Source organism: Natrix helvetica (assembly GCF_964273705.1).
Source record: "Natrix helvetica genome assembly, chromosome: 2".
NCBI lineage: Eukaryota > Metazoa > Chordata > Lepidosauria > Squamata > Natricidae > Natrix > Natrix helvetica.
This window is the reverse complement of record NC_138552.1, coordinates 109,603,152-109,631,116: the sequence shown is the minus strand read 5'-3', so window position 1 is coordinate 109,631,116 and position 27,965 is coordinate 109,603,152. Positions and strand designations below refer to the sequence as shown.

The 27,965-nt window shown below is 39.8% G+C and overlaps 1 protein-coding gene across 1 annotated transcript in view; it reads right to left on the bottom strand.

Moving 5' to 3' along the window:
* Nucleotides 1–9,824: 9,824 nt before the first annotated feature.
* Nucleotides 9,825–27,965, bottom strand: part of NCAPD2 (non-SMC condensin I complex subunit D2) — a 44,679-nt gene continuing 26,538 nt past the window's right edge. The window contains exons 23-31 of the mRNA XM_081945255.1: nt 27,490–27,613; nt 27,207–27,362; nt 26,643–26,820; nt 24,686–24,780; nt 23,903–23,983; nt 13,775–13,961; nt 13,483–13,624; nt 11,946–12,098; nt 9,825–11,698 (exon numbers count right to left, since the gene is read on the bottom strand). Of these exons, the coding sequence (XP_081801381.1) occupies nt 11,619–11,698; nt 11,946–12,098; nt 13,483–13,624; nt 13,775–13,961; nt 23,903–23,983; nt 24,686–24,780; nt 26,643–26,820; nt 27,207–27,362; nt 27,490–27,613 (1,196 nt within the window). The 3' untranslated portion in view covers nt 9,825–11,618. The remainder of the gene's footprint in view (nt 11,699–11,945; nt 12,099–13,482; nt 13,625–13,774; nt 13,962–23,902; nt 23,984–24,685; nt 24,781–26,642; nt 26,821–27,206; nt 27,363–27,489; nt 27,614–27,965) is intronic.

The window sequence follows — 27,965 nt, the reverse complement described above, 5'->3', positions numbered from 1 at the left end:
ACAATGCTTTGAGCTCTAAGCATGTAGCGCTTATAAGCAGTATCCGGAATGACAGGAAGCGAGCTTCCTATAATCATCTTGGCTGTCCTTACCACTCTCTGAATGGACTTTCTCTCTGAGGCACTGCAGCCCCCAAAGCAAACAGATGCAGTATATTAAAATGCTCTCAATTGTGCCTCTGTAAAAAGTGGCCAGGACAGAAGTAGAAAGATGTGCTCTCTGTATCTGACACAGGGAATGCATACACTGGTTTGCATGTTTCACTAAGTATGATGTATGGAGAGACCAGATTGTTAGTTATCGGCACCCCCAGATACTTAATACTGTTGACTACCTCTACAGCTGCATCCTTGATACTGAGTGGAGTATGACCATGTTTGCTCTTTCTAAAATCTACAATGTTCTCCTTTGTTTTATTAACATTTAGAACCAGGTTACTTTTATTGCACCAGACCACCACAGCTGTACAAAATGTACTGTGTGGCCTACAAGCATTTAACTTTTTTCTCAAATGGGCACCAAAGGAACTTTTCTACATTGCACATTCAGCCTTCTACTATAGGAAGGGCATGAAGAATTCACTCTGAAGCTTTTGGAGCATTTACACAATCACTGCATTTTGTTTGATGAGCAAACAGTTGCCAGTGAGGACTCTGTGCAGGGGCAGAGGACAAATAACAGGGGACCATCGAATCTTAGTATTCCATTGTTTATGCTGTCGCTAGCATTAGAAAACTAACCTATCATTTTGAGATAGAACTATCAGAAAGTGAATTTTAAAAAAAGGATGAAAACTCATTTGATTTGAATTTCACCTATTGATGAAAAATATGACGAAAAGATGCTTTATACAGAATCAAACAATTGGTCAGTTCATTGATCACTGGAACCTAAGTGATCTGAATGACAGGCAGTGGATTTCCCTAGGGTTTTGGCAGATGCTTCTCAAGGCTTGGCAAATATGCCGCTTTGAGTCTGCGATTTTACATGCCAAAATTGTATAAGTAAATACTTTTCTGGCCTGAAAGATAAAGCTGAACAATTGATCTGAAAGTGCAAATTTGTTTACTTGTTTGTTTGAAGTATATAGCTGTCCATTTTCTAACCAATTCTGAGTGACTTCCATTCAAGAATTAAAACAACATATAAAAACATACTAAAACTATAAAATTGAACAGATTGAAATCTTAAAAGCAACAAAGCCAAGTCAACCTTCTAATATTCAATCATCTAATCTTGTGGGGGAAAGGCAGTTCTTCAAAGTTTTACAAAAGACCAAGAAGATGGAGGCCTGCTGAACTTCAGGGAGTGTTCCATAGGACAGGCTGCCAGACAACAATATTTAGGGGAGGGACTAAGAGTGTGTGCCCACTCTATCTGACCTGGTAGAATGGGTAGATGTCCTTGGGGAAAAAGCAATTTCACAGATAAGGACTAGAAGACCTCCAAGGTTCCTTTCAGCCCTATGATTCTATGATCCTATAACATGGCCCTGTGCCATATACTGAGTCTGGCCATTTGCTTTCCTTCAGTAATTTCCCTGTTACAAATCTAATACATAACAAAAATAATAATTAAATGAGATCTGAAGTTTATTTATTTATAAACATTTATATGGCTGGCCAACTGACTTGATAGATGGATAAAAATGCCAAATCCAGTCTAAATATATGGTTTATTGTGTGACCAACCATATTAATTAAGGTGTTAATAATAACTACTAATTAGATATATACTTCTGTCTTTAGATATATAGCTGGAATGTGGGCTGGATTCAAGCAGAACTAAAAATCCTGGCTAGGAAGACCAGAAAAATAATGACATTGATTCATGTCCTTTATTCATACACTGACATTGACAAACTATACTTGCTGAGGAAAATAGGTGGGCGTGGAATGTGGCATGTATACTACATAGTGGGAGGAAAAAAGAACATTGGAAGAATATCTGAAGGATGGTGAATAAGTTTCACTGAAACTAGTACCTCATGAAGGCTTACTGAATACTGGAGAGACTAAGTTTGCCTACAAGAAAGATCAAATAACATCCAAAACCAGAAGAAAAGGAACCTCCAATCCCTAGCTCTCGACTGCGACTACTGCATCATTCTAGTAAGCAAAGTAGAATATGTCTCTCTTGCCATTTCCCTGGTAAGTGTCCAAGGATTAGCCACTCGCTACACCCCCAATGTTAGGAGCCTGGCTTGCATCATTGCCAAGAGCCTGAATGTCATCTCATAAGCCATGACTGGGTGGCCTGAATCACGAACTCAGACAAGTTTATGAAGCCACCTTGGAAAACAGGGCTTCCATGGACTATCTGCTCGTAAGGCACAACCATGGATGTGAGGCATTGAAATAAATGTGTTGCTTCATCTTGTCCGGTAATTCCCTATTAATTGAGGGAGACATCCAAAAGTAAAAACCCTAGTTTAGCAGATATTGAGACCCTGGAAAGTTGCAGAGAAGAGCAACAAAGATGATAAAGGGTCTGGTGATCAAATCATATGATGACTGGCTGAGGGAGCTAGGTATGAATAGTGTGTTGGAGAGAAGGATTGGGGAGGACAGGTTCACTGTCTTCCAGTACTGTCACAGAGAAGAGGGGATTGACTTATTCTCCAAAGCATCAGAGGGCAGGACAAGAAATAATGGGTGGAGGCTTGTTAAAGAGAGAAATCTTCTGACAGTGAGAACAATTCATCTTTCGAGGTTGTTGGTGCAACCTATTAGAGATTTTTTAAAAATAGACTAGACAACCATTTGACTGGGATGGTAAAAGGGTCCTACCTTGAGCAGGGGATTGGACTAGAATAGCGGCCACCAATCTTTTGGAGCACCAGGGACTGGTTTCATGGAGAGAGGTTTTTCCACGGACGGTGCTGCCTGCATCCCATGGATGGGGCTTTACTTTTTTGCATGGTCTGGTTTCTAGCATGCTGCAGCCCAGTGCCACTCCACGGACTGGGGGTTGGGGATCCCTGTACTAGAAGGTCTCCAATGTTTCTTCCAAACCTATGATTCTATGTTCTTAAAAGTGAGCAGAATTGGAGCCAGTTACATCTTATTGTAGACTGTTGCCCGTAAGCCTACTAAAAAGCAATGGGAAACGGGGGTGGTATTCCTACTTTTATAATGCTACAGATGCTTCTTTGGGAGGCCAAAGATAACTAGCAACAAAAACAATTTGTGTCAACATAAATTCCTGGTGAATATACGGTCACAGACACCTAGTTCTTTGGCAACTTTGGTAGGAATGTGAATTTGTAATTTTTAGATACTAAGATGTGGTTGATTTTGCTGCCATCTGCTGCGTGTCAGATCTAATAGCTTTTACTATTGAAGTAATTTAAAGTTTGTGGTAGGATGAACTAAAATGATAATTGACTTTGTGTGACTTCCATAAATAAAAATGATGGTGTTGATTTTGAAGATGGGCAAAAAATAAAATAGACTATTTACTTTTAATAATTAAATTTTAACCATCTGTACTGCTTATTTCTAAATAAAATGTTTTATGTAAAAAGTTGAGAGGTTCTATCATAGTTTAAATTATATCAAATCAATCTGAATCTAAATCATATTGCTTGTTTTTCAGAAGTTATACTGTTAGTTGTTCTAGTTTTTCATCCCATTTTTTAAAAAGAATTGATATTTGCTGGCAACTGTATAAAATCTTGACTTTGTCTAGGCAAAAAGGGACCACATTCTGATGGGACTTTAGCTTTGGGTGCATACGCCATTAGGAGTTGTAGCTACAAAGCTGGAGCCCAGCTTGGGGAGGCTAATAGCCAGTTTGCACAAGAAGGAGAGCAAGTTCTGGCTTCCATCCTCATTTACATGTGCATAACCCCCAGATTTCCTCATGATTCTTATGAAAACACATACTTTGAGAACCCTTGATGTGAGGAAAATGCAAAACAGAATGTATATTTTTAATATCATCCAGAAAATTAGAAATAAATAAGCCATATGTAAATATGTTGCAATTTAGTTCTTACAGCAAGGTGTACTTTTAACATTTGTATACCTTTATTAATATAAAGCCAAATGTGTCTGTGAGGTTTTGAGCCTTTTTAGTGTAATTTAAAGACAGCCTCACCACTGACACGTTTATGGGTTAAATTACAGAGCTTTTATTTCTTTTTTAAATTAAATTTGTTTGCAGGCCATCTTGCTACAAGGCGACTCTGGGTGGCTTTACAGCATTAAAATAAAACTCTCTCTCTCTTTCTGTGTATCACAATAAACATACAGAGTAGAATAGAACAGAATAGAATTCTTTATTGGCCAAGTGTGATTGGACACACAAGGAATTTGTCTTTGGTGTATATGCTCAGTGTAAATAAAAAGAAAAGATTCGTCAAGAATCATAAGGTACACTTAATGATAGTCATGGGGTACAAATAAGCAATCAAATCATACTAGGAATCAATATAAATCGTAAGGATACAAGCAACAAAGTTACAGATGCAGTCATAAGTGGGAGGAGATGGGTGATAGGAACAATGAGAAGATTAATAGTAATGCAGACTTAGTGAATAATTTGAGTGTTGAGGGAATTGTTTGCTTAGCAGAGTGATGGCGTGTGGGGAAAAACCTGTTCTTGTGTCTAGTTGTTCTGGTGTGAAATGCTCTATAGCAGCGATGGCGAACCTTTTTTGGCTCGTGTGCCATAAGTGGGGGGAGCGCAGGGGGGTCGTGTGCGGGCGTGCCACACCCATAATGTAATGTGCGACCCCCAGTGCGCATGTGCGCACTACAGGCGCTCTCCCTCCGGTTTGCTCGGAGGATCGTTTTGAGCACTCCAAAGGCTTCAGGGACTGTCCGGAGGGCTTCCGGGGGGGGCGGGGGAGACTGTTTTCGCCCTCCCCAGGCTCCTATAAAGCCTCTGGCGCCTGGGGAAGGCGAAAAATGGCTTTAAAAAAGGGTGAACTCAGTGGGAAGCACGCGCATGTGCGCTGGCCAGCTGACAGGGCAGCGCCTCACGTGCCCTGACAAATGGCTCCGTGTGCCACCTGTGGCACGCGTGCCATAGGTTCGCCATCACTGCTCTATAGCAGTGTTTCTCAAACCTGGCGACTTTAAGTCCTGTGGACTTCAACTCCCAGAATTCCCCAGCCAGCTATGCTCGCCAAGTCGCCAAGTTTGAGAAACACTGCTCTATAGCGTTGTTTTATATTATAAATTTTATAATTTATTTGTAAAATTTTAAAATTATAACTAAAACTAAAAAGATGAGGAGGAAAGGAGCAGAATGTATGGAGGGGGGGAGAGCTACTATTAGTTCAACTGCGTCCAGTGTGTTCAATGGCACTGTCACACATTTAGTAATCACCATATCTAGTTTTTCCCCCCTTTCACAATGCAGTCACTTTTATCTTGGTTTCCCTGTTGGTTGTATGTTTGTATATCATTATTAAAAAAATTAAAGTCCCCAAATAGGGATAGTAGACGATTTCATTATTTCATTACTCCCAGTTGTTGGTGTCAAGTTACAGTCACATCTACATGGATTGGGGAAGAATCTTGAAGTCCTGCCACCAAATTCTGAAAACTCAAAAAAGATTCTTTAGTGTTCTCTCCACCTCAAGTACAGGTGAAACTCGAAAAATTAGAATATAGTGCAAAAGTTCATTTATTTCAGTAATGCAACTTAAAAGGTGAAACTAATATATGAGATAGACTCATTACATGCAAAACAAGATAGTTCAAGCCGTGATTTGTCATAATTGTGATGATTATAGCTTACAGCTCATGAAAACCCCAAATCCACAATCTCAGAAAATTAGAATATTGTCAAAAGGTGCAATATTCTAGGCTCAAAGTGTCCCACTCTAATCAGCTAATTAAGCCATAACACCTGCAAAGGGTTCCTGAGCCTTTAAATGGTCTCTCAGTCTGGTTCAGTAGGAATCACAATCATGGGAAAGACTGCTGACCTGACAGTTGTGCAGAAAACCATCATCGACACCCTCCATAAGGAGGGAAAGCCTCAAAAGGTAATTGCAAAAGAAGTTGGATGTTCCCAAAGTGCTGTATCAAAGCACATTAATAGAAAGTTATGTGGAAGGGAAAAGTGTGGGAGAAAAAGGTGCACAAGCAGCAGGGATGACTGTAGCCTGGAGAAGATTGTTAGGAAAAGGCCATTCAAAATATTGGGGACTTTCACAAGGAGTGGACTAAGGCTGGAGTCAATGCATCAAGAGCCACCACACACAGACGGATCCTGGACATGGGTTTCAAATGTCATATTCCTCTTGTCAAGCTGCTCCTGAACAACAAACAATGTCAGAAATGTCTTACCTGGGCTAAAGAAAAACAGACCTGGTCTGTTGCTCAGTGGTCCAAAGTCCTCTTTTCTAATGAGAGCAACTTTTGAGGCACACACTGCAAGATGCTTGAAATCCAGTGTGAAGTTTCCACAGTCTGTGTTGATTTGGGGAGCCATGTCATCTGCTGGTGTTGGTCCACTGTGCTTCATTAAGTCCAGGGTCAACACAGCTGTCTACCAGGAGATTTTGGAGCACTTCATGCTTCCTTCCGCAGACGAGCTTTATGGGGATGCTGACTTCATTTTCCAGCAGGACTTGGCACCTGCCCACACTGCCAAAAGCACCAAAATCTGGTTCAATGACCATGGGATTACTGTGCTTGATTGGCCAGCAAACTCGTCTGACCTGAACCCCATAGAGAATCTATGGGGCATTGCCAAGAGAAAGATGAGAGACATGAGACCGAACAATGAAGAAGAGCTGAAGGCCGCTATTGAAGCATCCTGGTCTTCCATAACACCTTAGCAGTGCCACAGGCTGATAGCTTCCATGCCACGCCACATTGAGGCAGTAATTGCTGCAAAAGGGGCCCAAACCAAGTTGCCTGGACTACTGTAACACTTTTTACAAGGGGCTGCCCTTGAAGAGCACCCGGAGGCTTCAGCTGGTCCAGAATGCGGCCGCCTGGTTGCTGGTTGTTTTCCGGGTGCGATTCAAGGTGTTAATTATGATCTTTAAAGCGCTCCATGGCTTAGGCCCAGGGTACTTGCGAGACCACCTACTGCCACCGGTAGCCTTCTCCCGTCCAGTACGATCCCACAGAGTTGGCCTCCTTAGGGTGCCATAGGCCAGGCAGTGTCAGCTGGCGACCCCCAAGGGGAGAACCTTCTCTGTGGGAGCGCCTTCCCTTTGAAATGAGCTGCCCCCGGAGCTTCGCATAATTCCTGACCTCCGGTCCTTCCGGCGCACCCTAAAAAGCTGGCTTTTCCAGCAAGCTGGCCTAGCCTGAATAAAATAAATTATTAATTTTAATTGTTAATTTTAATTTAATTTCTAAATCTCATTGTAAATGTCTATTGGGTTTTTTGGATATTCTATTTAATCTTTAACTTTTGTAATATGTGTTTTTATGTTGTACACTGCCCTGAGTCCTTTGGGAGAAGGGCGGCATATAAGTCCAATAAACCTAAACCTACTAAGTACGTATGCATGCTTATACTATTCAGAGGTCCGATGTTGTTCTATGTACAATCCTTGTTTTATTTATGCATATAATATTCTAATTTTCGGAGGTTGTCGATTATAGCTGTAAACTATAATCATCACAATTATGACAAATCACAGCTTGAACTATCTTGCTTTGCATGTAATGAGTCTATCTCATGTATTAGTTTAACCTTTTAAGTTGCATCACTGAAATAAATGAACTTTTGCACGATATTCTAATTTTTCGAGTTTCACCTGCATGTAATAAAAGGACACAAGCTGCTGTCCTGGGAAAGCAGATTTTTTAAAAATGTAATCTTTGTCCCAGCAAAGCCAGAGAGAGTATTTTTATGTGGCTTTGCTGGTATAAACACTTTTGAAGGTTATTCTCAGAATTGTTTACTACACAGTGGGTAAAGTTTAGACTAGAGTTAGGATTAGGGAGATGCAGGTAACTCCATTCAGATTAGATGATTTATCATTTCAGTCTACTACATCACAGGTTGTTGTATAAATAAAGTGCAGGGAAATCCCTATGAAAGCTGCCTTGAAATCATGAGCAATATATATCTAACAAACAAAACAAATAGATATCTTGTAATTTTGTGGTACAAATGAACCAGAGGGGAAAAAACAGTTGGAAACTAATTTGGGCGCTTCCCCCTCCCCTTCTTATCTATCTATTTAATCCAGGCTCCTTTCCCTAGATTTCCTTTTCCTTTTTTTTTGTTAGAATGGTGCTAAGTACTTTATAGTGCTTGAAACACCTTTTTCCTGTGACAATCCTTTCCCCAAGGCAAAGCACTTTCCTTCCACATACTCTGACTTCTCTTTTTGACTTACTTTGGTTGATAGTTGCTTTGATTCTTCTGAGGGAAATAATACAAATTCTTTCTTTTCGGAAATAATACAGATTTCCCATGGTTAGGAAATAATTTGAGATGAACAAATATCTATCTCAAATGGTTGGCACTTTCAGGCCAAAATATTCTTGCTTTATTTTCAACACCGGCTATTTTATTTTTTTATATATATATAATTTTTTTTAAATTTTTAATTTTCAAAACAGACATAACACAAAGAATCCTCCTTCTTTACATACTGTAGAAAGTTGGTTACAAAAGACTTTCGTGCATCTCTTCCACAGTCATCAACCATAATTCATATTAACTCAAGTATTTTAACTCAGATATATTTATACATATTACCATCATCATACCTCCATTTTCATTTGACTATAATTGTTTAGAAATCCTTCATCATAAAATATATCAAGATTTAAAACATACCAACTACTGACATTTCATTTGCTATTTCTAATATCCTCCAATAACACTGAATCCTTATGGCCTATTCTGGCTAAACATCCATATTTAGTAACAAAAATTTCTAATCCTCCTTTCCGAATCACTGTTTACAATTTACATCCAATACAATACAATAGCAGAGTTGGAAGGGACTTTGGAGGTCTTCTAGTCCAACCCCCTGCCTAGGCAGGAAACCCTATACCGTTTCAGACAAATGGCTATCCAACATCTTCTTAAAGACTTCCAGTGTTGGGGCATTCACGACTTCTGGAGGCAAGCTGTTCCACTGATTATTTGTTCTGTCAGGAAGTTTCTCCTCAGTTCTAAGTTGCTTCTCTCCTTGATTAGTTTCCACCCATTGCTTCTTGTTCTACCCTCAGGTGCCTTGGAAAATAGTTTGACTCCCTCTTCTTTGTGGCAACCCCTGAGATATTGGAACACTGCTATCATGTCTCCCCTAGTCCTTCTTTCTATTAAACTAGACATACCCAGTTCCTGCAACCGTTCTTCATGTTTTAGTCTCCAGTCCCCTAATGATCTTTGTTGCTCTTCTCTGCACTCCCAGATTCGTCAGTTTGATAAAAAAGAATATTTGTTTTAACTTTGATTTCTTACCAATCTTGGAGTAAATGTTTTGTATTATTTTGGATTTCTCTAAAGTTCCATATTTCAGAATGAAACTATTTATTCAATCCTTAAATCACAAGGGATTGTGCAAAGGTGGGCTTTCCCCCTATTTTTAATCTAGCTTTAGAAATAACTTGTTGCATTATTTGGTTCTAAATTCTGAAATTATTGAATTGCAGTGAATATGTTTCGTATTTTCCTAACCTGATTTTTATTACTATGAGTTGGGTATTTTCTGTAGTATAAATTGCAGCGAATCCTTCTCAATATCTCTGGATTATAGGAGTAATTCCTTCTAGATAATTATGATAAACATGAATGTAAAGTTGATTAACATTTTAAGAGATCTTCCTATTTTAATGTCATATTTCACATGAAAGTATAGGATATTAAATAAATACTTGGCAAAAGAATCTTGCAAAACTTTTATTGCACAAATTATTAATAGGAAAATTTTCCATACCTTTAGGCATTTATTTTAACTTTAGAAAAAGGAACTTCAAAATGCAGCTTGTCTTTTGGCTTGGCCTGAATTATTATATAACCCTGCTCTAATCCATATTTGTGCAGGAACAAACATTATCTGAACTTCATGAAGTAACATACAGTAAACATGGAAATATACAATATCTATATCTATACATGTATATCTATACATGTAGATACAATTTGACACTTTCTCTTATAAATGTTTATAAAAAGCAGGAAAATATATTTTCTGAGTAAAACAGGTCTCTTGTGATAGCTTTATTTTGGATAAATTCAATTATGAGAAATCTTTAAAAAAAATTATGCAAAATTGTGGAATCGGAAGAAAGGAACAAGGAGGAATAAGTCCAGATAACCAAACTACAACACTTGTGGCCATTCAAACTGAATAGAAGTTTCTAAGCAGTGCAGAGCAAGTTTCTATTGTAATGAAGTTCCCATAATATGAACCACAGAAGAATAAGAAAAAATAATTCTTGGTGCTATTTTCTATCACGTGATTTTAAATTTGTGTTATTGTTTTGTGGCTGTGTGATGATATATCCATTTTTGGACTCTTTCAATGAATTTTGAATACAATGCGCAACTTTTAGTTCAGATGTCATGCTCAAATAATGCACAAAGTCTGGACAATTGACACATTTATGGTAATTTGCAGGAATTTATGAAAATGATGTAAATTCAACTGTAAGACACCCTTTCTCCCCAGTTAGCCTGCAAAAATCAAAATTTTATTGTATTCTCTACTGCTCTCCAATTTATAGATTTGGGTTTCTCAATGTTGGCAACTTTTAAGATGTGTGGACTTCAACTCCCAGAATTCCCCAGTCAGCTGGGGATTTGAAGTCCATACATCTTAAAGTTGCCAAGGTTGGGAAACCCTGTTTTAGACAGGCAAAGCCAACCAGGCAACTTAAATACCCATCCCTTGCTTCTCCAGTGCAGGTTGTTTAGGGAGCCTTTAATCTAGAAACTGGATCTCTTCTACAGGTTGAACGCCACTCCTATTCAAATGTATTGGTGCTGTGTTTCTGAGAGAACATTTCTCCTTTTTTTAAAAAAAAAAGAACCCTCAGATCAAATCAAGTTCTAAATTTGTATTGTTTTTTAAATTATTTTCCATTACTGTTTTGTTGACTGATTCCTATGTGATGGCTACATGAATCACTTCACATTCATTCGAATCTAGCCAAGATGCCATGAACTTAAAAAAACCTCTTTTGTGCATTGCATTTTACATTGGTTACAATTAGTTTTGTGTCTTATTTAACTTGCATTTTCCTCTATTTTGTTTCCCAATTTGATTACTTAATTCCATTTTTTTAAAAAAGCATTTTGGTTACTGTACCCCCTAAAAGAACATTCTGATTCTCTGTCCTTTATGTATGTTAATGCATCTCTTTAATTAACGTATGCATGGAAACTGGCTTACATTATATCAAAATACATTTTTATAGTTCTGAAACATCTCCTAGTTAATATGCACATATAGGAATTTCAGTCACGCTCCTAAATCAAAATATAAAAGTAATAATAATCAGAGCATGTATTTAACCGAAAGGCACATTTTAATCTATCAGCAATGTGAGTAAGCAATCATCACAATGCCAAACCTTAAAATCTAAAATAACCCTCTCATGTAACTTTATCAAATATAAAAAACGTTGGAAACATTTGTTCCCATTAACCAACAGAATCCACAAAAAGGCAAGTAATCATCGTGACCGGTGAGACGAACGAGAAATAGGAGTTGTTTTGCTGGGGGTCTCCTCCGCTATCAATTCAGCATCAAGCTCTGAAAGAAGAAGGAAATCTTAGATGGCACAGACAGAAGACTTATGGGAACAGGCCGCATATTCAAACAGTTCATATTAATTTTCTGAAAATATAATCTCCTAACATAACAAACAACCCAGATCTTAAATAGGGTTGATGAGATTAACACCAACATTATTCTTGTATTCTGGTCTCTCCAAAAGATAAGCTCACAAATACACTTTGACTAGTTCAATATCTTAAATTCAGAGAGAAAATATTTTCACCTTCATCTAGGCTGTTCTCTTCATCACTGGAGAAAACAATAGTAACTTTGTGTTTGGAAGCCTTCCTCTTCGATCGCGTAATGCGGGGCTCAGGAGTGATGAAGGCGGAGTCAGTTTTTCTGTTGGCTGCCCGAAGAGGTCGCCTACAGGATCCTAAGAAAGGAAACATATGCATAATTGAAAGTAATGATGTATAAACATAAACAGTTGGTAAATTCTTTCACACTGTAAAAATAATCAGAATGTGGTAAGTGATTACATAAAGGTACATTGTTATTAAATAGACAATCAAGAATGGAAGGGAATTAGATTCGCTGAAAGGAAAGAAATATTAACTGTAACTGAATATATGATGTACAATGAAAGTGAGGTACCTAGTTATATTAGATGGAAAATTTGTGACTGTATACGTAATTGAAAATATGGATGCACAAAAGCTTGTAACCAAACATGGTGTATGTAATGGATGAGAATTTTTTATGTTGTCTTTTATGTTTAAAAATAATAATAAATTTTTTATATATATATAAAAAGAAAGGAAACAAGACATTTAATTTTTCTTTAATAACCGAACATTCAAATAATTGCAAGTCACATCTCATATTGTTCCAAAGACCTGAGTCAGCAGAAGACATGCTTAAATTTTGTGTTCTTTGTAAAGGAAGCAAGATAATACTGGCTCCGGATGATTTGAAGTGTTTAATACAAAATTAAATGTAAAAGCAAGAGTATTTCAACCAGCTTTTGTCCCCTCTGTACGGGAAGTAGAACAAGTAAGTAAAGCTGACAAGGATAACACTGGGGAGATACATGTAGCAATTTGCAGTAGTCATTATCCCATCAAATCATTGCGAAGTAAATTCTCCCATCTTTAAGTAAAAAGACTAATAAGTTATGCTCTTATTCCTTCATAGGAAAGATGGACATTTTTCTGCAAATCCGCAAAATTAGATGGGAGGATGGATGTGCTAGATCAGTGATGGCGAACCTTTTCGGCACTGAGTGCCCAAACTAGAATGCCCGTGCGTGCGCCAGAGCACTGGAAGCCCGAAGACCAGCTGGCCGGTATGCACATGCCTGTTTTTTGACATTTTGGACCGTTTTCCGTTGCTCTGGCACCTGTGAAGACCAGCTGGCTGGCTCACATGTGACCGACTGGTCGGCACGCCGAAAACCAGAAGAGCAGCTGGCGACAGCACGCGTGCCCGGAGCGGGCTCTGCGTGCCACCTCTGGCATGCGTGTCATAGGTTGGCCATCACGGTGCTAGACAGTGCTCTATAGCAATTGAAAAGCCACTTTCATGAATTCTCTGTATATTTTATTGGACCTTCCTTACACCTTTTGTTCAACATTTAACTTGGGTACCATTTTTCCTCACCCCATAAAAGATTAGAAGCACGTTCTGGAATGTTGCAAAATACTCAGTCAATAGTGAAAATTACTGCTTAATTTAGTGGTCAAATATATTATTTTTGCTATAGATATTATTTTTTTAATATGTGAATTAGGAAGTGCTAGGATAAAGTGCAGACATACGTGGCACTACTTTCTTTATTGGTTGCAGCACAGATGTATTACTGCCTTCTTGGTGGGTGGTCTCCTGTGGAGCTTCAGTAAAGGAATCCAGACCCTTGTTGTGGCACTTCTGGAGCTTCTGTTCAAATTCTTCGGTAAGAGCCTGAGGAATGATACAGAAGAGAAATATAAATTGTATATCATAGAATTAATTATTATATGTCCATGATCTAGCAATGAGATATTTTAATTTTTTCTTCCCTTCAGAGTAAAAGATGGCATATGCTATCATGGGAAAAAAGATGACCCTCACCTTCATCTCTGGCTTAGTGGCCACTCTACGAACCCGGCCTAACACAGCCAGGAAGTGGTTGTAGACTGTCAAATCCTGGAGTTTATCAGCAAAGCAGTCAAAGTTGTCTTGCATCTTGCGGAGCCCTCGTTCTGTGAGAGGAAGTAAGGTAAGGCAGTATGCCAGATCATGGTGCTGGCGCTCTGTTCTAAAAAAGAGGAAGAGAAATAATGCGGCTTCAGTGGTGAAGCCCTGATTTCTCAATCAAACACAAACAGCAGATTAAATTGCAGGATATGGAGAAGCCTTGCTCCCAAAATGAACTGGAACAGAAAGTATGCCTATGATCACATCTCAGGAAGGACAAAACATACAAGAAAATACCCAAGAAGTGTCCTAAGATGCGATAAGTAAATTAATTAAGAACAAAAGAACCGTGCTAAATAACACTAAATAATAATTATTTTATAAATGCTATCTAGTGTAGCATTTTGTCTCCTGCATAGCCCAATCAGATATTCATAGGAAGATACCGACACAATGGGCACAGCTATAGAAGTCATCGTTTTTTAAGGTTCCTGTAGAAAACTGTTTCATGTTTGATGTATGTTGTTCTAGAGTCCACAATTAATACATTTTATCTGTACAGAGTAAGTAGCCAGGTTTGTTGCACTTGGATTCTACTGATCTCCACTTCATCCTTGACTCAATTTAGATCCCTTGATTCTGGGATTACATATTTAACACTATCATCAGTGGCGTAGCGTGGGGGGTGCAGGGGGGGCCGGCCGCACCGGGCGCAACATCTGGGGGGGGCGCCCTGACTCGCCCCGCGCCGCCCTTTGCTGGACTGTGGCCGCCTCTTTCCGCGCCCAGCTCGGCCCGCGAACTAAGCTCCCCAGCCCCGGCCCGCCCAGGCCCCTCCTGCGCACCGCCTACCTCCCAGCGGAGCCGCCAAGACCGGCTGCGCCGCCCCCGCGGGAGCCGGAGAGCGGCGCTGCGCTCCGTCTGCCCGCCGCTGCAACGCCACTGCGTCCTCCCGCTCCGCCTGGAGCGCCCCGGGGAGCCGGCGCCTTCCCGAAGCCCCTGGTGCGCCTCCCACCCCCGCAGCACCTGCTTCCCTTCAGTCAAGCCTTTTCCCGCTGCCCTGTCGAGCTCCTCCTCGGGAGGAAGGCAGGAGGCCAGCATGGAGAGCCTCACTTGACTGATGCCGACCCAGGGGCAGCTTTAGTCGGGCCGCCCTCGGGTTAGGGGGCGCAAATTACTTGCCCCGGGTGCTGACAACCCACACTACGCCACTGACTATCATTGATGGGCCTCTCTGCAGAGTTCAAAGCAAATCACTGAAAATCACCCAGAAGGAAACCAAGGAACCTCAGAATTATAAATAATCTACAAGATAAGCAATGTAGCTGCTCCTTCCCTCATGAATAAGATAAGTACGGTACTCTGACAGCTTGTTTAAGAGGAAGGAAAGAAAAAGGACAGTGAAAGAGGAAGGTAACAACGTTGCAAAATATTTGATCATGACTACTGGAATTCAAAGAGAGTGTTGACAAAGATTAGATGGCAAAGAAAAAGGAATGGTTGCCAAGGAAACAAGGGAGATCTCTGATCATGAATATGTACTTCACTTCTGAATTGCTCTGAGGGGCTCAGGAAATGTCCAGTTCCAAGCATGGAACTAACAAGGGAGGTGGTGTCCTATTCTGGGTTGAAGGAAACGTATTCTACCTATGCACCAATTCTCTCTGGCCTGGAAGTTGGCATGAGGAAGGGACATATTGAGCTTTACAATAACTAACCCAGAACTAAAACAGACCTCAGAGTGCATTTTGAAACCAAGGCGATTCAGGCTTAGTTTATTCAAGGGAATAAGCTGTTGAATAGCGGTTATTCAAATGGGTTTCTCTATGTATACACACACATGGGAGGTTGCACCTGTGCAAATTAGCCTTCTAGAACATTCTCTAGTAGGCCTTTTAGGAGGCTGTTGCTCAATAAATAGCTGTTCGGTTACCTCAGCTGCCTCACGCCTCATCTGTTCCTTCGAACTTCAACAGAAGGCCCAGATCTCACTCCTTTAATTCCTAAATCACTGATATGCTCCAGTATAAGAAAGAAATATTTGCCATAAGGCAGGGGTGTCCAAACTTGGGAACTTTAAGACTTGTGGACTTCAACTCCCAGAATTCCCCAGCCAGCATGGCTGGCTGGGGAATTCTGGGAGTTGAAGTCCACAAGTCTTAAAGTTCCCAAGTTTGGACACCCCTGCCATAAGGGAAGGTTGTGTGGATTGTATGAACAATGCAATGTCAGCATGAATGCCCTGAGTTACATTCTTATTTATCATGGATTCTATGTACATGTGATATGAAGAGCAAGTTCATTGGGGTGATGTGAAAAAAGGGAACATCCAAACTTTTGTTTCAAGTCTAAGTGCTATTGCTGTTAATAGCCCAATGAGATCTCTGAGATCTATAACTTTTTAATCCGCTGCAGTAAACCAAGGATTATTGTGATTATTGAAGGGGTTTTCAAATGTTTTTACCTCCCTTATGCTTGTGTGTGTACATGTACATCTGTGCATATATATCTGTACAATTGTCTGGCATCAGCTTTACAGTCATCATGTCAGGCCTGCAGTTATATTCTTTTAGGATTTTTGACCTGCCACACTTTCTATTATTTCACTGTGCTGTTTCATTAGTGTAGTAGTTCGGAGGGTTAGGGAATAGAAAGGAGTAGAGTTGTGAAATGTGTTGTTGTCATTTCTTTCTAGAAGCCAAGGTCATCTTTTGTCTCCGCACCTCTGCAAGTGATTGGAACCAGTTGGGCGGAGATGCCAGCGTGGCCAAAGAAGATTGGACCATGTGATGGATTTATGGGTGTAGGGATAAGATCATGAACTTTTAACTGGGTGGAATCCCAGGATGTTTTCAGATTTGGGATTCCACAGTTCGTTGCCAACATGTCTGTCTTATTAAATTGGAACCATAAGGATAGCTCTGCCTTGGACTCTGATTTAATTCTGCATGATATTTGGAACGCTGACACATCATTCAAGAGCATGTACAAGAAAATATGGAAATTTAAGAATCACCAGAAGTACATGTAGGAACAAGCTTCCTAAGAAGCTCCCATCCAAACTTCTGGAATTATTTATGGTTAGATTCTGGAAAGTCTAGTCCCTTCTATATCCCCATTTTTGTCCCCCACCTCCCATGACAAAAACAAAAGTCAAAACATCTAGTTGAAGGCAAACAAAAGCTCCTTACATCTGCATTCAAAGGCAAATGTAGCCCAAAACCATAATATGCTACAATCCAATGGTGATTCTGACCATTCCTCTCAGACTACCACCTTTCACAATTTAGTTGCTGTATGTTGTGGGTTAAAGAATTCATAATTACCTATATATTCGACAGCATCTACAAGGGATGAATGCTGGACTTGTACTAATTATACAGAAATAGAACACAGAAAGCACAAAGATCATATGAGAGAAAAAGTATTTTTTTTTCCTAACAAGAATCTAATCACTTATTGGGGCACACATTTGATTAGAAAAATTTACACATTTGACGGATCATCTTTGGGCAGTTGCAAGCTTGAAGGCTAGCATTTAATACTAGTATAGCCATGAGTCAATCTGATTCAAAACAAAATAGTAGGTGATGTATGTTGATGGTTCCATGTAAATACACATCTTTTAAGTCCTGTGTGACAAACCAGTCTGCTGCTTGAAGAGAAAGGATGCTTGAAGCTGACACCATTTGGATTTTTTAGATGTGTGTGATCAACCTACTTATTTAACTTATCTGTAGACTAACCCATTTAAGACTGGGCAATAAACATCAAACCAGGCGAAACAAAAGATAGCAGTAACAATAATGAATAAGACTAAAATGAATACCCACACAATCAAATTAGACCAAAGATATATTGGAATAGTAGGATAAAATTCATATCACAAGGATGTAGAATGAGAAACAGATTGCTATATTCCTTGAATACTATAAAGTACTAATAGAATGGTGAACGTTGACTGAGTTATTGCTTAGCAACAGTAATTCGTCTCCCTTCATTCAGTAGCTTGATTACCTCTTCGGGGAGAATAGAAGAAGAAAAGTTTGGATGCCAGACAAAGACGGAAGAATGCCAACTCTTAAAATGAGGACCCACCGCCAATTTGAATCCACGCATTTCAAGTAACAGTTTGCCAATTGTCTTGACCGTGAAATAGTTCCTTCTACAGAGTAGAATTCTGGGTAGAACATACAAAAAAGGGATAGTAAACAAACAGACAAACAGAGCTTTTAGTCTTGGAGAGGTAGAAGGAAAACATTTAAATGGAGAGAAAGAGTTCACGGAGTTGTTTCATGGACTGAATTGCAGAATGTGGCTGGGAGCAAAATTTCCTGGCGGCAAACAGAACTGACCTTTCTGAGGGGCAGAAGTGATCACTGACATAAAAGTCAAAGACAGAGGGCGCCATTAGGAGAACCATCCCAGATATCATTTCCTATTTGCAATACAAAGGGATGGGCTATCCTCTATCCACCCTATGATATTGTACTGGTGGAATCACAAAGAGAAGGAAAGATGGAGAAACTGATCCTGGATTTTGTTTCTAGCTCATATACTGGTAAGAGAAATATTTCAGAGAGGAAGTTGCCAAATTAAAAAAACAAAACAGGAATGAGAGCTGAGATGCTGGTTGTAACTGCACTAAAAAAAGGATCTTTAAACAAGCCAGAATTAAGTAGATTTGCTGGCCCTTTTTAAAAAAATGCTGTAGCCCACTTACTTGAGTGAGCATTTTGTGGCTTTCTACAAGAAGTGTAAATACTGCAAATGCTTCTCAAACATATTGCTGTAAATAATGTATTTTTAAAACATACTGTTTTTATGCTATAGAGTAGCACTGGTGCAGAGAAGTAAATAAAAACATGCTAATAAAAACATAAACAAAACTGAGGACTTCAGTGTGATCTGAAGGAAGTTTTTCTGCCAAAAGCTAAGCTTTTGTTCCAGAGTGCTAAATTGTGTAGAAATCACATGAATTCAAAGCCTAGAGATTATGATGAATATCTTGGTTTCTGATAGTTAGAATCATCTGGGATTTAGCTTGTTCCGTTTACAATTTTTTTAACCCAAGACAACATCCATGTTATTCTTTAATGCAGTCTACAGCAGCGCTTCTCAACTTTAAGATGATTGGACTTCAATAGCCAAGATGATGGATGTGGTATTCTGGGAGTTGACATCCACTCAGCCTACAGTGGTTGCAAAACTGGTCTAGAGAGATGAAACCTGATACAGGTTGATTACGCTGGACAGAATGAATGCAAAGTACAAAAGTACAGAAATAACAAGATATAAGGCAAAGTATCTAGATCAGGTTCTTACACTATTTTCAATGAGAATCAGTGCAAAAAACTAGTTGTAACAGATAGAATATAGATTTGGGGCCATTAATGGAAGATCAGGTTTCAGTAAGATTTATCATTTTGAAATGGAGAATCCATGATGAAAAAGGCAAATGTTTGATGTAAAGTAGTAAACCTCACTGTGCACATTCAGGGGAAACTCGAAAAATTAGAATATCATGCAAAAGTTCATTTATTTCAGTAATGCAACTTAAAAGGTGAAACTAATATATGAGATAGACTTGTTACATGCAAAGAAAGACAGTTCAAGCTGTGATTTGTCATAATTGTGATGATTATAGTTTACAGCTCATGAAAACCCCAAACCCACAATCTCAAAGTGTGTTCAATGGCACTGTCACACATTTAGTAATCACCATAATATATCTAGTTTTTTTCCCCCTTTCACGATGCAGTCACTTTTATCTTGGTTTCCCTGTCGGTTGTATATTTGTATATCATTATTAAAAAATTTAAAGTCCCCAAATAGAGGACTTTAGTTCATTACTCCCAGTTGTTGGTGTCAAGTTACAGTCACATCTACATGGATTGGGGAAGAATCTTGAAGTCCTGCCACCAAATCTGAAAACTCAAAAAAGATTTTTTAGTGTTCTCTCCACCTCAAGTACAGGTGAAACTCGAAAAATTAGAATATAGTGCAAAAGTTCATTTATTTCAGTAATGCAACTTAAAAGGTGAAACTAATATATGAGATACTCATTACATGCAAAGCAAGATAGTTCAAGCCGTGATTTGTCATAATTGTGATGATTATGTGGTACAGCTCATGAAAATCCCAAATCCACAATCTCAGAAAATTAGAACATTACATGCAATCAATAAAAAAGGATTATACATAGAACAATATCGGACCTCTGAAAAGTATAAGCATGCATATGTACTCAGTACTTGGTTTGGGCTCCTTTTGCAGCAATTACTGCCTCAATGTGATGTGTGGCATGGAAGCTATCAGCCTGTGGCACTGCTGAGGTGTTATGGAAGACCAGGATGCTTCAATAGCAGCCTTCAGCTCTTCTGCATTGTTCGGTCTCATGTCTCTCATCTTTCTCTTGGCAATGTCTCATAGATTCTCTATGGGGTTCAGGTCAGGCGAGTTTGCTGGCCAATCAAGCACAGTAATCCCAGTCAATGAGAGCAACTTTTGCATCTCATTTGGAAACCAAGGACCCAGAGTATGGAGGAAGAATGGAGAGGCCAATCAAGCATAGTAATCCCATGGTCATGGAACCAGTTTTTGGTGCTCTCATCAGAAAAGAGGACTTTGGACCACTAAGCAACAGGACTTTGGACCACCGTGCTTCATTAAGTCCAGGGTCAATGCAGCCGTCTACCAGGAGATTTTGGAGCACTTCATGCTTCCTTCCGCAGACTAGCTTTATGGGGATGCTGACTTCATTTTCCAGCTGCCCACACTGCCAAAAGCATCAAAACCTGGTTCAATGACTGTGGGATTACTGTGCTTGATTGGCCAGCAAACTCGCCTGACCTGAACCCCATAGAGAATCTATGGGACATTGCCAAGAGAAAGATGAGAGACATGAGACCGAACAATGCAGAAGAGCTGAAGGCCGCTATTGAAGCATCCTGGTCTTCCATAACACCCCAGCAGTGTCACAGGCTGATAGCTTCCATGCCACGCTGCATTGAGGCAGTAATTGCTGCAAAAGGGGCCCAAACCAAGTTCTGAGTACATATGCATGCTTATACTTTTCAGAGATCCGATATTGTTCTGTGTACAATCCTTGTTTCATTGATTGCATATAATATTCTAATTTTCTGAGATGGTGGATTTGGGGTTTTCATGAGCTGTATGCCATAATCATCAATTATGACAAATCATGGCTTGAACTATCTTGCTTTGCATGTAATGAGTCTTATCTCATATATTAGTTTCACCTTTTAAGTTGCATTACTGAAATAAATGAACTTTTGCACAATATTCTAATTTTTCGAGTTTCACTTGTATATGTCTGAGGCTGGATTACAGATTCACTTTGACAAAGAAAAGTGTTGCAAAACGTTCTGGTCTATTGGATGGTTGCCTTTTTGGTTTCTAGGGCAGCATTCATGTTGGATAAATCACTCTTTTTTAAGAGACTGCTTTGGAAAGCCCATGTAATCGCTTAGGGACAAGGTTTTGAGACATGCATCTGTTTTAACATGCTAGTGAACAGAGCACAAAAATGGTTGATTTTTAAATTAAGTAAACAAATGCCTGAATTTGCTTACATTGACATCACATTTTAAGTAGTCATTCTAAAACTTAAGAAAAACATTCATAAATGGCAGGAGTGGAGATTCTAATAATTGTATAAATAGCTTCCTTATAAGCAGGTAGTCCTTATGCTTGTTGACTGACTGTTCAGAATTACAATGGTGCCGAAAAAAAGACATATCACACATCTTCAAAGTTGCAGCCATTGCAAAGTCTGTTCAGTCAAGTGAGAAGTGATTTAGGCACTTGGCAACTGGCACACATATATGATTGCAGTGACAATCATGAACAAGTGATTGGCATTTGCAGCCTCCACAGCCGGCTTCTGACAAGCAAAGTCAATGGGGAAGCCCGTAAGAAATTATAATCACACGATATTGCAATTAACAATTGCAGCCAGAACTGGTGATGTTGTCCTTAATAATTTAGCTTGCCAGAGTTGCTTGTCCCAATCGGAATTAATGAGGGTTATTTATAGGCTAGAATTGTCATATAGCCCCTGCTCCCCACCCCACTCCCCATTTACTAATTGCTTCACTAGGGCTGGGGGGAAGAATGCCCCAAAGTCTATGCTAAGCATATACAGATAGTCCTCATATCATGATGGTAATTGGGACTGGAGTTTTCATTACTAAGCAATGCAATTATGAATTTAGTTCTATGTCACATAACCCCATCACTAGCAATGGCAATCTTGGCACTTTGTGTTGCTGTTGTTAACCAAATCCCACTTGTTTTTAACTGAGGACCCATTCTGATCCAAGCCATTCCCGGCTTGGTTCCTCCCTGCCCTGAGCATCTATTCTTCCAAAGCCAGGCACTTCCTCCCTTTCAACTTCCCAAACCACCTATCCTCCCTGCCCTTTGGGCTACCCCGTGCCATGCCTTGTTTGGCGCAAGTAGCCACACAACCGCATGCGGCTGCTTGTCACACCACAGTTCAGAGGCTATTTGGTGGCTGCAAAATCTGCTGAGCCACAGCGGAGCAAAGAAGTCTTGGCCTCAGCTATCCCAGCCCAGTGGCATGGCATGACATTTCCCCAGGAAGCCCCTGCCACCCAACACAATGAACCTCTTTGGATACTGGCCAGAGAAAGGAGGGGAAAAGTGCTTCTAATCCCTGGAGCCCAGATACCATGATCAATGGTAGCAAAAAACCACAGAGGGATCCAGGATGGACACCACTGCTGCTTGAGCTGCACTAGTGCCCAGTTGCCTTCGGGTGCAATCCAAGATGCTGGTTATCAGCTTTACACCTAAAGCTTTTCATGGCATAAGATAAAGGTAAAAATTCCCTCCACACATATGTGCTAGTCGTTCCTGACTCTAGGGGGTGGTGCTCATCTCCGTTTCAAAGCCGAAGAGCCAGCGCTGTCTGACGACATCTCTGTTGTCATGTAGCAGCATGACTAAATCCCGAAGGCACTTACCTTCCCATCAAAGGTGGTTCCTATTTTTCTACTTGTATTTTTACGTGCTTTCGAACTGCTAGGTTGGCAGAAGCTGGGACAAGTAAGGAGAGCTCACTCCATTACGCGGCACTAGGGATTCGACCGCTGCACATTCTGATCGACAAACTCAGTGTCTTAGCCACTGAGCCACCGCATCCCTTTCATGACGTAGGGCCAGATGATTTGAGAAACTGCCTCTCCCTGAGGATATCAGCTGATCTAATTGACTGCATAGTGTGGGAGTGCTCCAAGTCCCCTTCCTTAAATGTTGTCATCTGGTAGGACCTCATTCTAAACATACACGTAACAGGAAGCCACCGCCACTATCCAACTACAATTGCTGACACACTATTTGGATCCTGCTAGACAGCCGCAGGGTAATTTTTGGTCTTTGTGGCTCTATATAATTTTATACTGTGAGGAGAATGTATCCCTTCTCTCCAGGGGTGGGTTCCTGCCAGTTCTAACCTCTTCTATAGAAGAGGTTCCACAAATCTACAGTGTCGTTTAGAACCGGTTCCAGCTCCCTCCCCGCGCCTGTCTGCACATCATCAAGATGAAGAGTGAGAGGAGGAATTCTGGGAGTTGAAGTCCACAAATCTTAAAGCTGTCAAGTTTGAACACCCCTGGGGCTTTTTTCCTAAAGGGTTAGGGGTGCAAGGGTCTTGTAACTTGACAGCTTTAAGACTTGTATGCTTCAAATGCCAGAGTTTCTTAGCCAACATTTTGGTTGCTAAGCAAGAGCGTTGTTAAGTGAGTTTCACCACATTTTACAACATGGCCACGCCCACCCAGTCACATGGCTGGCAAGCCACTCCCACCCAGTCACATGGCTGGCAAGCCACTCCCACAAAGCAGGCCACACCTACAGAAGGGGTTGTAAAACATTTTGAAACCCACCACTGCTTCTCTCTAAACTTGTTCTGCTGGGATTCTCATTCCAGAGGCCAAACCTTCTCATTTCAAGTTCAAAAGGATTGGCAGATCTTCTCATACGGAATGTACCTTTCTTTAGCAATTCCTTACTCACCGAGCAGTTCGAAATCGTTGGCATAGTTTCTCCACCAGGCTCTCCGTTTGCTTATCCTTAGTGATAAAAGAAAAAAGTTGCCTGAGGGGCAGAGTGTGGAGAGAAAGGGAAGGAAGACAATAAAAAAAAGGTTTCGAGTATTAATGTTCAGTATTTTACTGTTGGATTACAATTACAAGATTATGAGGTTTTCTGAAGTTTCAGTTTTCTGTTCTTCTCAGTATTACTTGAAACAGGAGGCAAGTTAAGGAATTTCTTCAAATTGGATTTCTTGATCTCATTTCTTGTTTGGTTAGCTCAAGAAATTCATTGCTAGGTTATCCACAAGCAATATCCAAAGGCAATAATGCTTCTTTTATTGTTTCCTTCTCAAGAATTCCAGGCATTCAACATAATCCCAAACCAAAGTGCTTTTCAAAAGGCAGCTGGACTTCCTTAGTTTTTTCCCCCTTGAAAAAGTTTCATTTTTTATCTAAGAAGGTTCATCAGTTCAGTGAACTGAACTTCAGTGAACTGAAGAAGCTTCTTGGTTAAGCAGCAAAGCATTTTCAAGGGAAAAAAAAACTAAGAAAGTCCAGTTGCCTTTTAAAATAACCTTTAGGACAACATGATTTGGATGATTGAAAATCTCCATAGGCAATACCAAATAAACTTGCACTCCACAATCCGACATACCGTTCTGTCTCCCATTTTATATGCCAAGTCATTCTAGGCATTAAGGATGTTCGGTGCCTTAGACGTGACATGTAAAGGAGAAAAAAAAATCTAAAATGAAAAGGCTACCTCATAATGGTATGGAAAGGCTGCTCCTCTATGCCAGAGTCTGCATCTGAGAGGCGGCTGATGATATCAGGGAGCAGGTTATAAACAGCATTATCCTGCATTGCAAAGAAAGGGTGGAACTTCTTAAACTCTTGAACCCATCCAGCCTTGGAGACAGGGATGGACCTATATGAGATAATACTGGATAAAATACAGATGCTAAGATCAAGACTAGCCAGACACATTTATCCGGAAGTTAGACCTGGAAAAAGGTTCCATTCTACCTTGGGAAAAAGCCCATGCCATCTACAGAAAAAACTGGAAAAGGCTATTTTGAGAGTGGAAATCAAACTGTCAGCCAACAGAGCTTTCATTCGGAACATTTTGTTCCGAAAGAATATGATCATAACAGGATGCTGTTATCCCCATTAATGAAACATATATTACACTGAAGTTTTCTGCTCAGTAAGAGATTCCTGGTATGTACATCAAAATACATTGGATGGCAGTTTGGTTCTAATTCATGGTGGGTTTTTTTGGCAGGAAAGAAGGCTTTGTTTGGTTATGAGTAAAGAGATTCATGGTATTCTCCAGATCAGCAAGGTGGAAAGGGTCAGGAAATAGGAACGGGTGTCACATAAGTTGTTGTGAGTATACTGTGTGTGTGTGTGTGTGTGTGTATGTATATCTCTGTGCGTGTGTTTGTGTATGTATGTAAACCATTTTGTTAGATGAAAAATAGATGAAAAGGGACACTATTGGGCCATTCAAAAATGAATGATTGGTGAGCATCTGCTTAGGGAAAAGTTCTGAATATGTAGTGCAAGCATAAATTTCTCCACGGCTACAAATAGGAAAGGAATTAATCAAAAGGCACAATGGATTTTTACTGTTTACGAAGCGCAAGAGAATTAAGAGGATAAAAAGATGATAACTTCTAATTTGCAAATAATATACGTAATCCGAGACGAGAAAAGTTTAAAAGACAAAATAAAGGATGGCTTGAATTATTTTCGTGAAAAAGAAGTTTACTACTTAAAGGCTTCCAGCAAAGTATAAACAATTAAAAATAAAAGCAATGAAATTAGTTGGGATGAAATTGAAATGAGGGAATGATAGAGAATATTTTAGAGATCTGTAGGATGATTGCATTATGTAAAGGGTGGGATTGTAGTGCATGCTACTAATGTTAAAATGATAAAAAGGAAGTTATGAAGTAATATTAATATTGAAAATCACAGGTATAGATACATAATTGGAGAAATGTTATAATACGTATGTAGTTTGGTAAGGGAGAAGCTCTCTAATTTAATATATGTGTCTAAGGATTAAAAGAATGCCATAGTTTTAAATTGTAATCTTTATTGTTATTAGAAATATTTATTCTTGGTTTTACTGGCTTTTATTATTGTAAGCCACTCAGAGTTGCTTCAAAGTGAGATGGATGGCAAACAAATCTAATAAATAAATAAATAAAAATCCAACGTTTCTTAACTTTGGCATCTCCCAGAATTCCTCAGTCATCATATCCTAAAAAAGGACAGAATGATGATGGGAATATAGACATACATATTGTTAGTAAGAGGTGCACAAATGTGGCTGTAAAGCCACTCATTTTTTCTACTTAGCGAAAACTATGCTTATACTTCTCTAAAATTTGCTAAACCAAATAGGGCTATTTAAATTAAGCCAAAACTGTGATTTAATTTAACATAAAAAAGTTCCACATTTGGCACAGTATCCTCTTGTGATTCCATTCCTTTTGTATGCTGACTTGCTTATCTGGTTGACTCCTCTCAAACAGCTACAGCCTGCTCCATAAATACTGAGAGCATCTTAAGCTTCTATTTTGGATATTTAAATGGCAATCATGCTTCAGGTATGTAGTTTACAAAGCATTATTTGAAATTTAGCACATAGAAATGAGAAGCGTAAGTTTTATATTTCTGAGAGTTTAGCACGAGGCCTCTTTCCTTACTTTATTAGAGAGTTCCGTGAAAAAATTCCGAGCCAGATGAACAATCTCCTCTTCAGGGTCAATGAGAAGAGCTGCCATCTCACTCACTTGCCCCTTCACTTTCACCATGTCTTTTAGGATCAGGTGAGTCATCACCATAGCAGCTGTCCGCCTGACTTGTTGACAAGGATCCCGCAACCTAAGAAGCAAAACCAAGGGACATCATGAGGTGCACCATCAGACCCTTTTGAAGGCTTCAGTTGCTGGAGAGGTTTTCATACTACAGCCAGCCAGCTACCGTGCTTCCCCGAAAATAAGACATGGTCTTATTTTCTTTAACCCCCCAAAATAAGCACTTGGCCTTATTTTCGGGGAGGTCTTATTATTTTTGAGGGGCAGGAGCCGGTGAGCAGGGTCACCTCATGGCTGCTGCTGGGTTGCAATATTTTTGGGGAGGGCTTATTTGAGCGCATGCGCTCAAAAGCCTGATTGGGCTTATTATCCGGGGATGTTTTATTTTCAGGGGAACAGGGTAGCCTATTTTTCACACCTTCCAGTCGAGAGACCTCGCCACCAAAGAATTACCTGGCATAGAGGTGGGGTGTCCAAGGTTCCACCAAGTTGGGAAAGCGGATGGCCAGGTCTCCAGCTGCAATGATGAGGTTTGCACGTACACTGGAGAGTGTGGCTTTCTCCATCATTGTGAAGAAGAGCCGCAAATGTGAGTCACAAAATTCTGTGCTGCATGGGAATGAAAAGTGAGTCAACTTCGGTTCATTAATTAGAAGACTTCCCAGCTGTAGAAAGAAACATAAAGCGGTACATCAGCAAAAAAGGATTTGGAAGAAAACGTCTTCACAGATCCTACCTGATCATACAGAATTTTCCCAGGGCCAATGCGGCAGCTGCTGAGAGTGCTGGATCACTATAGAGTCCTGGGTTGTTGCAAATCTTGAGTACAAGAGGAACGAAGGCCGAAAACAGCTGTTTTCCTATAAAGGCAAGAAAACGGATCATTCTAGGGAATGTTAAATGTGTACATAGTACAAGTAAAAATCCTCAGGCAAGCAAAATATATATACTTTATGCAAGCATAAAGAAACAATTGTCATAAGATAATTCATTTAAAGTGGCCCATGATAGGACATGCTTCAGCCACTGACAAACATGCATAGCAGGAGAGAAATATTAAGTACACTTTGCCTCTGAAGTTTTTAAACATTATTTCAGTATAATCTACCGTGTTTCCCTGAAAATACGACAGGGGCTTATTTTCTTTTGCCCCATGAAATATGGCCTTGGGCTTATTATCAGGGAGGGCTTATTGTTTTGGGGCTGCCGGGC